The 13,765-nt window shown below is 45.7% G+C and overlaps 1 protein-coding gene across 34 annotated transcripts in view; it reads left to right on the forward strand.

Annotated features, from left to right (window-relative positions):
• Positions 1 to 13,765, forward strand: part of RIMS2 (regulating synaptic membrane exocytosis 2) — a gene marked incomplete at its 5' end in the record, with an annotated part of 372,013 nt that overhangs the window by 153,602 nt on the left and 204,646 nt on the right. For 33 of the 34 annotated variants that reach the window (XM_079984093.1, XM_079984113.1, XM_079984104.1 and 30 more), the window contains one exon: positions 312 to 1,225. In XM_079984093.1, the coding sequence (XP_079840219.1) occupies positions 312 to 1,225 (914 nt within the window). Of the gene's footprint in view, positions 1 to 311; positions 1,226 to 13,765 lie in introns of those variants that run through there. The other variant, XM_079984107.1, reaches the window with a different exon arrangement.

The following is a 13,765-nucleotide window of genomic DNA, read 5'->3' on the forward strand; positions in this document are numbered from 1 at the left end:
AGCCTGATACTGGATTTACTAAGGCCACTTAAGTGAGTTTCCTGGAAGAGATGAAATTTGAACTGGGGATTTCTTGATTCATAATGCATTCTCTTAGCCACTATGCTACATATATCAGCTCTGGAAAACAAATTCAACTTAAAACAATGTGCTTCCATTTCAGTGAGTGATTATCAGGTTATTAGAAAGCCAGTGCAGTTATTATAGTTCAGTCAACTAGAATAATTAGTTTGGAATTAGTTTGTAACAAATAAATTGTAAGCATTGAAAATATTGATAATGTTTACTTCTTGTTTTTCTTGATTACTTAGAAAAAGAAGCCCATCAATATCCAGAGATCAGAACAGGAGATTCAATCAACAGGAGGAGAGAGACGACTATTCACAGTATGCAACATCAGACAGTGCAATGCCAAGATCACCATCAGATTATACGGACAGACGATCACAACATGGATCTCAGTTATATGAAGAAGCTGAACTTGATGACTACAGGGATTCGAACAGGAGAAGTCGCAGGCGTTCGAGGGAATATCCTTTAGAGGAAGATGATGTGCAGAATAGAGAGGAATATGAGAGGCAACGGCGGGAAGAGGAGTACCAAGCACGATACCGAAGTGATCCTAATTTGGCTCGTTATCCCGTCAAACCACAACCATATGAGGAACAAATGCGTATTCATGCTGAAGTGTCCCGCGCACGTCATGAACGAAGGCACAGTGATGTGTCTTTGGCAAATACTGAACTGGAAGATTCCCGGTTATCTATGATGAGAATGGAACGGCCATCACGGCAAAGGTCTGCATCTGAACACAGAGCTGCCATGGACCAATGTTCATATTCAATGGAAAGAACTCAGGGACCAAGTCCCAATCGGCAAAGAAACACAAATCACAGCCCTCCAACACCTAGGAGGAGTCCCATTCCTTTTGATAGGCCAGATATGAGGCGAACTGATTCATTAAGGAAACAGCATCATTTGGATCCTAGCTCAGCTGTACGGAAAACAAAACGTGAAAAAATGGAAACCATGTTAAGAAATGATTCACTAAGTTCAGATCAGTCTGAATCAGTTAGGCCTCCACCACCAAAGCCTCATAAAACAAAAAAAGGGGGTAAAATGCGTCAGGTTTCACTGAGCAGCTCTGAGGAAGAGTTGGCCTCTACTCCAGAGTATACCAGCTGTGACGATGTAGAGATTGAAAGTGAAAGTGTTAGTGAGAAAGGTAAGAATTTTGCTTTTACTGCATAGGTGGATTTTCTGTACATTCTAATTCTGTAAAAGAGAAGCATCTCTGCTGCAGACCTCAGGTGTTTGGTGGGGGGTATTTTGCTTTGTTTTTACACTTATGGGTCACATACAGTCCCTTTGATCAGCATGGGTAGATCAAGCTACAAATTAGTCTAAAGTCTAAGAACTGAAGTATGCACTAAATATTCATGTTTCTAACTATATACTTATAAAAAAATATAACCATAGTGGTGGGAGTGATATAATTGGATCAAAAAATTGTACTAAGGTATTTTCTGTTTGAAAACCCTCACTTGCTCCTTTTCATACTATTTTACTGTTTTAAATTTCTTCCCCCATCACACACACACATACACACCACAAGAAGGTACTATTAGCTCTTCTGGGGAGGAAAACAAATACAAATGTAGTTCTCTACAGTAGGATTAATACTAGTTTCAGGGAAGGTGATTTCAATCTGCAAAATGATGTGGACAATTTATTTTTTTAAAACCCTCTGCCCTAACATCAATCTCCTGTTCCAATTTAGCCCACTCCCTGTGGCTACTTTTAAGTGAAAATGGAAAAATCCGGAGGCCCAACCATGATCTTCCATGATGATTAAAACAAGAACACAATTATAACACGGTAGAAGAACACTTAATAGAAACATTTGCTCTGTTCTTGTTCATTGATAAAGCGCAGGTTATGGTTAGTGTTGGTTAAGTACATGAAAGGAGGAAAATTAGTGGGTCATAGTTTCAGTTCGTATGGGTCTTCACATGAGCGTGCGCACACATACATGCACACATAATAATAATAATAATAATAATAATAATTTATTATTTATACCCCGCCCATCTGGCTGGGCCTCCCCAGCCACTCTGGGCGGCTTCCATAGAAAGCAAAAATACAATAAAATATCACACGTTAAAAACTTCCCTGAACAGGGCTGCCTTAAGATGTCTTCTGAATGTCAGGTAGTTGTTAATCGCTTTGACATCTGCTGGAAGGGCGTTCCACAGGGCGGGCGCCACTACCGAGAAGGCCCTCTGCCTGGTTCCCTGTAGCTTTACTTCTCGCAGTGAGGGAACCGCCAGAAGGCCCTCGGCGCTAGACCTCAGCGTCCGGGCAGAATGATGGGGGTGGAGACGCTCCTTCAGGTATACTGGACCGAGGCCGTTTAGGGCTTTAAAGGTCAGCACCAACACTTTGAATTGTGCTCGGAAACGTACTGGGAGCCAATGTAGGTCTTTCAAGACCGGTGTTATATGGTCTCGGCGGCCGCTCCCAGTCACCAGTCTAGCTGCCGCATTCTGGATTAGTTGTAGTTTCCGAGTCACCTTCAAAGGTAGCCCCACGTAGAGTGCATTGCAGTAGTCCAAGCGGGAGATAACCAGAGCATGCACCACTCTGGCGAGACAGTCCACAGGCAGATAGGGTCTCAGCCTACGTACCAGATGGAGCTGGTAAACAGCTGCCCTGGACACAGATTTGATCTGTGCCTCCATGGACAGCTGTGAGTCCAAAATGACTCCCAGGCTGCGCACCTGGTCCTTCAGGGGCACAGTTACCCCATTCAGGACCAGGGAATTCTCCACACCTGCCCGCCTCCTGTCCCCCAAAAACAGCACTTCTGTCTTGTCAGGATTCAACCTCAATCTGTTAGCCGCCATCCATCCTCCAACCGCCTCCAGACACTCACACAGGACCTCCACCGCCTTCACTGGTTCTGATTTAAAGGAGAGGTAGAGCTGGGTATCATCCGCATACTGATGAACACCCAGCCCAAACCTCCTGATGATCTCTCCCAGCGGCTGCATGTAAATGTTGAAAAGCATGGGGGAGAGGACAGAACCCTGAGGCACTCCACAAGTGAGAGCCCAGGGGTCTGAACACTCATCCCCCACCACCACTTTCTGAACACGGCCCAGGAGGAAGGAGCGGAACCACTGTATGACAGTGCCCCTAGCTCCCAGCCCCTCAAGACGGTCCAGAAGGATGTTATGGTCGATGGTATCAAACGCCGCTGAGAGATCCAGCAGAACTAGGAAACAGCTCTCACCTTTGTCCCTAGCCCGCCGAAGATCATCAACCAGTGCGACCAAGGCAGTTTCAGTCCCATGATGAGGCCTGAATCCCGACTGGAAGGGATCCAAATGGTCCGCTTCTTCCAGGCGTGCCTGGAGTTGTTCGGCCACCGCTCGCTCAATCACCTTGCCCAAGAATGGAAGATTTGAAACTGGGCGATAGTTGGCCATCGTGGCCGCATCTAAAGATGGTTTTTTAAGAAGCGGTTTAATAACCGCCTCTTTCAGCGGGTCTGGGAAGGCTCCCTCACGGAGGGAAGCATTCACCACCCCACGAAGCCCATCGCCCAGTCCTTCCCGGCTAGCTTTTATAAGCCAGGATGGGCAAGGATCCAGGAGACAGGTGGTTGGCTTCACTCGTCCAAGCAGCCTGTCCACATCCTCGGAGGTAACAGATTGGAATTGATCCCACTCAACTTGACTAGACAGAACTCTAGCACTCTCCCGCCCCGGCCCTGCTCCCACGGTGGAGTCTACTTCTTCCCGAATCTGAGCGATTTTATCTGCAAAAAACTTTGCAAAATCATTGCAGGAGAACATGTGGCCCGTACTGGGCCCCGATGTTACAGGTGGTTCCACTAAATTGTGAACCACCTGAAAAAGTCTCCTGCTGCTGTTTTCTGCAGATGCAATAGAGGCGGTGAAGAAATTCTTCTTCGCCGTCGCTATCGCCACTTGGTAGGCTCGACGTTGAGCTCTAACCTGTGTCCGGTCAGATTCGGAATGAGTTATCCGCCACCGGCGCTCTAGCCGTCTCAACGATTGTTTCATTGCCCTCAGATCCGTGGAAAACCACGGGGCTGTCCGGGCTCCATGCAATCGGAGAGGGCGCTTCGGAGCCAAACAGTCAATAGCCCTGGTTAACTCCACATTCCAGCGGGCCACCAGGGAATCGGCTGAAAGGCCATCAACATGGGATAAAGCATCCCCTACCACTCTCTGGAAACCATTTGGATCCATTAAGTGGTGGGGGCGGACCATCCGAATTGGTCCCACCTCCCTGCAGAGGGGATGGGTCGCAGAGAAGTCCAGTTGCACCAGGAAGTGATCTGACCATGGCACTTCTTTCGTTTCGCTTTTACTTAGTGTCAGATCACCAACATCCATAGAGGTAAACACCAGGTCCAAGGCATGTCCGCGACTATGGGTTGGGCCAGACTTATTCAGGGACAGCCCCATGGAGGCCATGCTTTCCACGAAGTCCCGAGCAGCCCCTTGTAAGGTCGTGTCGGCATGGATGTTAAAATCCCCTAGGACGACCAGGCTAGGTGTCTCCAGGAGAACATCCGCCACGACCTGAAGCAGCTCGGGCAGGGAATCCTTGGTGCAGCGGGGAGGTCGGTACACCAAAAGGAATCCTGTACTGCCCCTATTGCCCAACTTCCAGAACATGCACTCGGAAAACTGGGTCTTCCCAATAGGACGCCTGGTGCAAACTAATGACTTCCTAAAAATCACTGCAACCCCCCCTCCCCGCCCACATGACCTGGGTTGCTGTGCGTAAGAGAAACCTGGTGGACAAGCAGCGGCAAGGACAGGCCCATCTGCTTCATCCAACCAAGTCTCTGTTACACATGCCAGGTCAAGTCATGGATGGCAGTAGTCTTATGAATCATTGACCTGGCATTGCACAGCAGCACCTTCAGGTCATGTGGGTATCCCTTGCTGATTCTAGTATCCATCCGGTCAGGACCAGACCCGGAGGCAGGGATAGTCCTCAGACAACGACTAAACCTGCCTCCTCTGTAATGACATGGTCTGGTCTTAGCGTAACTCCTCCTCCTACCCGTGATCACTGAGATCGGTTGTCCCAGTGCATCCCCCCCTGTGGAACATGCCCCAGCCATTTTGTGGGCTGGGGCCCACTCTCCGGCAGCCCTGAACCCTCCCCCTAAGAACAAAATAACACCTTAAACAAACAAAACCAATAAAACAATACAAACAAAAAATGTAGAAATTACAAAACATCAAAAAAATAATTAAAAAATAATAATCCCCAAACCCAACCAAACATCCATCCCACCCCCACCCCCCACATATAAAAAATGTTTTAAAAACATTTTAAAAACACTCTGCCCCTCCGGCAGTAACAACAACTGTCCTAGTGAGGCTTGTCAGGCCCCGCCCTGGGCCAGGTGGTAAGTGGCAGGAAGGAGCAGGACCCTCAGGCACTCAGGGGAGTCCTCCTGGGCAGCAGGCAGCAAGCAGCAAGCAGTCCTTGTGAGGCTTCAGGCCCCGCCCCAGGCCAGATGGTAAGTGGCAAGAGCAGGGCCCTCAAGCACTCACTCAGGGGAGTCCTCCTGGGCAGCAGGCAGCAAGCACCACGCAGTCCTTATGAGGCTTCAGGCCCCGCCCCAGGCCAGATGGTAGGTGGCAAGAGCAGGGCCCTCAAGCACTCACTCAGGGGAGTCCTCCTGGGCAGCAGGCAGCAAGCAGCAAGCAGTCCTTGTGAGGCTTCAGGCCCCGCCCCAGGCCAGATGGTAAGTGGCAAGAGCAGGGCCCTCAAGCACTCACTCAGGGGAGTCCTCCTGGGCAGCAGGCAGCAAGCACCACGCAGTCCTTATGAGGCTTCAGGCCCCGCCCCAGGCCAGATGGTAGGTGGCAAGAGCAGGGCCCTCAAGCACTCACTCAGGGGAGTCCTCCTGGGCAGCAGGCAGCAAGCAGCAAGCAGTCCTTGTGAGGCTTCAGGCCCCGCCACAGGCCAGATGGTAAGTGGCAAGAGCAGGGCCCTCAAGCACTCACTCAGGGGAGTCCTCCTGGGCAGCAGGCAGCAAGCACCACGCAGTCCTTATGAGGCTTCAGGCCCCGCCCCAGGCCAGATGGTAGGTGGCAAGAGCAGGGCCCTCAAGCACTCACTCAGGGGAGTCCTCCTGGGCAGCAGGCAGCAAGCAGCAAGCAGTCCTTGTGAGGCTTCAGGCCCCGCCCCAGGCCAGATGGTAAGTGGCAAGAGCAGGGCCCTCAAGCACTCACTCAGGGGAGTCCTCCTGGGCAGCAGGCAGCAAGCACCACGCAGTCCTTATGAGGCTTCAGGCCCCGCCCCAGGCCAGATGGTAGGTGGCAAGAGCAGGGCCCTCAAGCACTCACTCAGGGGAGTCCTCCTGGGCAGCAGGCAGCAAGCAGCAAGCAGTCCTTGTGAGGCTTCAGGCCCCGCCACAGGCCAGATGGTAAGTGGCAAGAGCAGGGCCCTCAAGCACTCACTCAGGGGAGTCCTCCTGGGCAGCAGGCAGCAAGCACCACGCAGTCCTTATGAGGCTTCAGGCCCCGCCCCAGGCCAGATGGTAGGTGGCAAGAGCAGGGCCCTCAAGCACTCACTCAGGGGAGTCCTCCTGGGCAGCAGGCAGCAAGCAGCAAGCAGTCCTTGTGAGGCTTCAGGCCCCGCCCCAGGCCAGATGGTAAGTGGCAAGAGCAGGGCCCTCAAGCACTCACTCAGGGGAGTCCTCCTGGGCAGCAGGCAGCAAGCACCACGCAGTCCTTATGAGGCTTCAGGCCCCGCCCCAGGCCAGATGGTAGGTGGCAAGAGCAGGGCCCTCAAGCACTCACTCAGGGGAGTCCTCCTGGGCAGCAGGCAGCAAGCAGCAAGCAGTCCTTGTGAGGCTTCAGGCCCCGCCCCAGGCCAGATGGTAAGTGGCAAGAGCAGGGCCCTCAAGCACTCACTCAGGGGAGTCCTCCTGGGCATGACAGTTTAGCAAAAATGTGTATATTGTAACCAGCAGTGGGACCTTATAGCTCATCATTTTGACTGTCAGTCTTATAACTGTATTTTATGTTTAAACTGGATTCTAAGCATTGTGTTCTTGGAAATGGGAATGAAAACTTGGTTTGTTTTTAGTGATAAATAATGACCAGTTTACACAGATGGAAAAGAAACAGTGATTAACACCTACTAAATGAACAAACAACTATTAACTAAACAAGTGTGCTTAGCACTGCAATCTTTTTCTTACAGTCATATTTCTTCTACCTTGCTCTCTAGATCAAAAACATACACAGAGTATAAAATAATTTTGTAAGGTCTGAAGTCAATCTTAAAGAAATGATGGTTGTTCTCTTTATGATATGGAAGTGGTGCATTTTTTATTCTGTAATATAGTGCTGTGGACTTCGTTTGTTCTTTAATGTGGCCCAAACTGCCATCTTTCAGATGGTTTGCCCCTAGAATATACATGCACACTCTCTCATGGACAGACTGGTCACATTCATCTGAGCCAATGATGTGGTTTTTCTCTCTCCAAACAAACCACTACTCGAAGACAATATTTTTTTAATTTGTTTTGGAGAAACAAACCACAAGTGCTGGTTCAGATGTAATGCTAAACCAGCTGCTCTGTGGTTTGCTTCCCTGCTTGAGTAAGGGAAAAGTGAAGCAGGAACACTCTAAGCTATGTGATCAAAAATCAGCTCATGCACAGTATGGCTAAACAAACCATACTTTGTGAATTAGTGTTGCACCTGAACATGGTCATTCACAGGTATGTTTGTATCCTCATAGACTTCGGTGACTGTTCTCTCTCTCTTTTACATTCCCTCTTTCTGTTGCTTGGTTCATGCATTAGCTGTGGTTTGAGGGCTAGGAAGGAAGGAAGGAAGGAGAATGCGGGGAAGAAACTGAATGTATACACTACATGCTTTTCACCCCGTTTCTGAAATTATGGCAGATTGCTATAAGGAATGGTACCAACTTATATTTATCCATCTCCAAAGACCTTCAACTCTTGCATATGTGTTTTGTGTCTTCTGATATCCACCACTGACTGGTGTCCATTGCCTTTCAGTGAGATATATTGAGAGGCTATACAGTATTGTTTGAGTGTTTTATAGTGGACCATCTCTGAGCAAAATCTATGGAATCTGAATGTATCTTCTTCTGCTAAGCTCAAGGAATAGTTACCTACATGGCAGTGGAAGTATCAATGAAAAATGTGGGGATGAATCTACACATCAGAAAAATAAGTTCAGAAGGATAAGTGTTTAAGAATGCAGTAGTTAATCTAGTGTGTAAAATTGGTGTCATAGCTATAGCTGTATTTTCCCCTGTGTCCATTTATACAGTGGTATATCTGTGTATTAACAACTGATGCCACATAGCAGTTCTGTAGTGCTTCATTTACAAGCTATTGTTCAACCACACTAATAAGACCATATGTTTTTTAAGTTAAAAATAGTTTACTTACAAACTCTCCAAAGGTCAGATGCATGTGCTTTACTTACAGCATTCAGAAAAAGTTGCACAGGCAGTAAAACTTGGTTTAGTTACAGTGGTGAAAGTTCCTAAATTCTTCTTCTTTGACGATCACTCGTAGCCGAGTAAGATTGTCTTCCATAAACAAGGTTTTAACAATGAGTCCATAAGTGACTGTGGAGGCCAATTCTAGATCCACATGTCCTTCCACAGTGGGGACATTGGTTTCCGGCAGGAGTTGATCACGGTGTGGATTTGCCAAGCGTGCCTTCCTCTTAGCATGTTTCTCCCTTGCGTCCTGAGATCGAATGTCTTCAAAGCCCATGACACCTTTGATAAAGGCTGTTCTCCAACTGGAGCGCTCGCAGGCCAGTGTTTCCCACTTGTCAGTGTTTATGCTACATTTTTTTAGATTTGCCTTGAGACAGTCCTTAAACCTCTATTGTTGACCACCAGCATTACGCTTTCCATTTTTAAGTTTGGAATAGAGTAGTTACTTTGGAAGATGATCATCAGGCATCCGCACAACATGACAAGTCCAACAAAATTGATGTTGAAGAATCATTGCTTCAACACTGGTGATCTTTGCTTCTTCCAGTACACTAATATTAGTTCGTCTGTCTTCCCAAGTTATGTGTAAAATTGTAAAAGCTGTGCTGCTGGAGCTGCAGCAACCAGCTCAGATCTCCTCACCTGCTGAGCTTCTCTGGTAGACTGAGGGAAACAAAAGGCTTGGTTACCTTCCTCCCAAGGCGAGGAGGAGTGACCTAGCTAAGCCTGGCAAGACAGTTTACTCTGTGGCATTAACCCTTCATGGATTAATTAGGTTTAAGGATGTTGGTTAAATGAGGCTGGTTATCCCACATAATGATCCTCAAAAATCACTGCAGATGGCTATTCTATTTTAGAGCATAAGATTAACTGATGGTCCCACACAGAAGTGTGGTTCCCATACTGTCTCTTCCATGTTCATAAACTGGTGATTCTCTACATATTTTTCATCATAATTCTTGTTTATTTTACTTTATGATTTTCATAATCTCATTCAGACCATTTGTTTGAAGCATTATACAAATAAATTTCAGAAAAAAATATAATATAGTTTTTCTCACCTATTTTCAGTGACAAACACCTTGTAGAGACTGGTGGAGTAATACATATGAATAATATATAAGTATACTGTATAGAAGGGTAAACATACCTTAGCATTTGCATATTACTGAAATCCTGTTTTCCTGCTTCCTTTTTCAGTACAAGCCACAGTAGAACATACTAGGCCCCAAGGGTGTCTACTAAAGATAGTTACATATTGCATTCTAAGTGTCTACATGCTTAAAAATGAATATCATTAAATTAGATAAGGCAACTGGGCAATGTGGTTGATTTATATGTCTATGTACCTCTGATTTTGTGGGCTCCTGAGCTTGTAATGTGGACTGCTGATATTTTTGCTAAGATTTCCTCAGTTTGTGCCTTGACTTTAATATATGTCAATATAATCTAGTTATTAAAGCTTATTAATGGAATGGAGAAGAATTTTGCTTCCCATTTTTGATACTAGTGGACAGTCTTCTCTTAGTATGACAGTATGTTCTAAGATGGTGGACTTATTTATTCTTATTTGTGTCATCTATGTAGAATAACTAACATGTTCATTTGAAACTTGATATTTAATTTTACATTTTAACATAAGATAATTATTATGTCGTAATAACAATAACAATAGAATAGGATTTTATTATTCCTTTAGGCCTGTTGACAAAAGTCATTATACAGTCGTACCTTGGAAGTTGAACAGAATCCGTTCCGGAAATCCGTTTGACTTCCAAAACGTTCGGAAACCAAAGCACGGCTTCTGATTGGCTGCAGGAAGTTCCTGCAGCCAATCAGAAGCCGCGGAAGCCCTGTCGGACATTTGGCTTCCAAAAATAGTTCACAAACCGGAACACTCAGTTTGTGGTGTTCGGGAACCAAAACGTTCAAGTACTAAGCTGTTCAAAAACCAAGGTACAACTGTATTGTTGTTTAGTCATATCCGACTCTTCATGACCCCATGGACCTGAGCATGCCAGGCACTCCTGTCTTCCACTGCCTCCCGCAGTTTGGTCAAACTCATGCTGGTAGCTTCGAGAACACTGTCCAGCCATCTCGTCCACAGTCGTCGCCTTCTCCTGTGCCCTCAATCTTTCCCAACATCAGGGTCTTTTCTAGGGAGTCTTCTCTTCTTATGAGGTGACTGAAGTATTGGAGCCTTAGCTTCACGATCTGTCCTTCCAGTGAGCACTCAGGGCTGATTTCCTTAAGAATGGATAGGTTTGATCTTCTTGCAGTCCATGGGACTCTCAAGAGTCTCCTCCAGCACCATAATTCAAAAGCATCAATTCTTCGGCGATCAGCCTTCTTTATGGTCCAGCTCTACAACTGTATTAAAAACAATTAAAGAAATTATCTTGTAAACTTCCAGACAGTTATCTTGTGAAATTCCACAGACAAATCTGTTTTGACACAGAATAGAGACCAGCTACATTAAAAGAGACATTTCCCTGACTCTGGAATTTTAAATATAACACATCCCATCATTTCTTTTAAACCAATGTGTCATGCAATGGTTAAGAACAAGGTAGTTTACTCATCCAGTAAGAAAATAGAACACAAGACTAAGCTAAATATGTATAAAATACATTTGCTTATACATTTAGAAACTGTAGAACCTGCTTTTCAGTGTACAAAAAAGTGAGGAACAACAGAACATAGAAATATAATTTAAAACAATAAACAACAGTAAAAAAAATTCATAATAAAATAAGCAGCTAACAGGAGAGTTTAAAATATAGTGCCACTAGTACCTCTATCTAAAAAAAGTTTCATTTTTGTGGTTAAATGGACCACGTTCTTGGAACTGGCAAATCTCAGATGGCAGGAGTTTATTTAAATGCAGTGCTACTATTGAAAAAGCTTTATTCAAGGATGAAATCGGTTTCCTGCTTGGCAGGGGGTTGGACTCGATGGCCCTTGTGGTCTCTTCCAACTCTATGATTCTATGATCGGTATTGCTTTTGATTGAATCCCATTGTGCAGCTGGAAGTAGGTATGAAAGCAAATATTTCTTCAGATATCGTAGACCCAGCAGTGGCAGACCTTGGCATATCAAGTTTTATTGGTGCCCTGTGCAACGCCGAAGTCCGGCACCTCCTCGCCTCTCACCTTCTGTTGGATGTCATAGTCGTGGTGCCTGCTGTGACCCCCCAGGAGCTCTGCACCAGGGTGACCACACCGGTCACGTTCCTCTCGGTCTGCCTTTGGACCCTGGCTATATGGAACAATTTATTGGACCTCCGGAACTATTTACAGTGGTACCTCAGGTTAAGTACTTAATTCGTTCCGGAGGTCCGTTCTTAACCTGCAACTGTTCTTAACTTGAAGCACCACTTTAGCTAATGGGGCCGCCGCGCCGCCGGAGCACGATTTCTGTTCTCATCCTGAAGCAAAGTTCTTAACCCGAGGTACTATTTCTGGGTTGGCGGAGTCTGTAACCTGAAGCATATGTAACCTGAAGCGTATGTAACCCGAGGTACCACTGTAATTACTTAACTCGAGGTACCACTGTACTCCAGTGCAATCTATGTGGGGCTATCCTTGGGCCTATTCTGAAAGCTACTGCTAGTACAGAATGAAGCAGCTCAACTGTTGGTGGAGGCAGTTGGCCAACATCTTGTGACATCTTTGTTAAAACATGTATGCTGTTTGCCCATATGCTACAGGGTTCTTGTGTTGACATTCAGAGTCCTGAGCAGCTTGGGTCCAGGATATCTTAAGGACCATCTGAGCCCTTATATTCCAGCCCTATAAGTGAGAAGATGCAGAGGAATGCTTTTAGTTCTCCCTCAAGTTATAAAGCCTAACTGGCCTCAACCAGACATGATTGCATTTAATGACACTAGTCCCATGTTGTGTCCAGCAGAAATTCAGCAGGCAACCTTGCTTGTGACTGTGTCTTGAAGACTTTTCATATGTTGACAGGCCTATGCACAATGCTTTTTTCTGGGGGTACTCAAGGGTACCCAGCACCAGCACACTTTTTCCCAAGAAGAAAAGCACTGGATAGGGTTTAAGATTTTGTTGAGTTACCAGTCATTTTAGTGGTCATTCTGTACTTTTTTAATGTTTTATGATGTTTTTTACATTGTTGTATACCACCCTGATATTTTATGAGAGAGTGGTATATACTGTAGATAAAATACATATTTAAAGATGTATTTTGTGGGAAATTACCATGCTTGTGTGAATTAAAAAAAAATATTGCAGAAGCAGGGCGGAATGCATTATTATTATTATTATTATTATTATTATTATTAATTATTTTATTATTAAAGATTTTCTTGATTTACAGAAGTATGTGTAATGTCTCTCATATTTTTTTCCATGTAACATTTTTACAAATCAGTTTCATTTGTTGAGACATTAGGAAGAAAAGGGGGGAGGGGGGAAGATGGGGGGGGTGGGGTCGGGTGGCAATGTTTCTATTTTGCTTAATGTATGTAGGGTTTGGTGTCAGCGTTGCTCATGCAGTTTCTCTGCTGTTCACTTTTGTTCCTTTGGTGGTGAGAGAGGTTGGGGGTTGGCTTTGGGTGTGGTTGTTTGTTTGTGATTGGCTGTGGTGATCTTTGTTTTCATGTGTGAGTGGGGTGGGTGGGTGTTTTGGATCAGGTTAGCCATATTGATTTGTATGCTGTTGGTGGATTATTGTCATTGTCTTGTTGGGCTATGTATGTGATAAAGGCGTCTTCTTCTGTTTGTCCCCGTGTCAGTTTCAATTTATTGGTTAATTTTTCTATTAGGGCTGTTTCCCATACTATTTGGTACCATTGGTCCATGCTTACTCCTGACAGGTCTCTCCAGTGTCTGGTTATGGTGTTTCTGGCTGCTGAAAGCAGGTGGGTTCTTTGTGGTGTAAATGGGCATTGTTGTCTTGGAAGATGTTCAGTAGGGCCAATTCTGGGGTGATTTCTAATACTTGCTTAGTTATTTTACATATTTCTCGTATGGCTGTTGTCCAGAATAGTTGGATTTTGGGGCACTCCCACCACATGTGGAGGTATGTGCCTGTGGAGGTGCACCCTCTCCCTCATTTTGGTGAGGTTCCTGGGCATATTAGCGCTAGTTTTCTTGGTGTTAGGTACCACCTGTAGGTGAGTTTCAGAGTGAGTTCTTTTCTTTTTGTTGACATGGATTTAAAGGGGGGTTTAGACCACATTCTGGTCCATTG

The sequence above is a fragment of the Podarcis cretensis genome (genome assembly GCF_951804945.1).
Source record: "Podarcis cretensis genome assembly, chromosome: 7".
NCBI classification, from domain to species: Eukaryota; Metazoa; Chordata; class Lepidosauria; order Squamata; family Lacertidae; genus Podarcis; species Podarcis cretensis.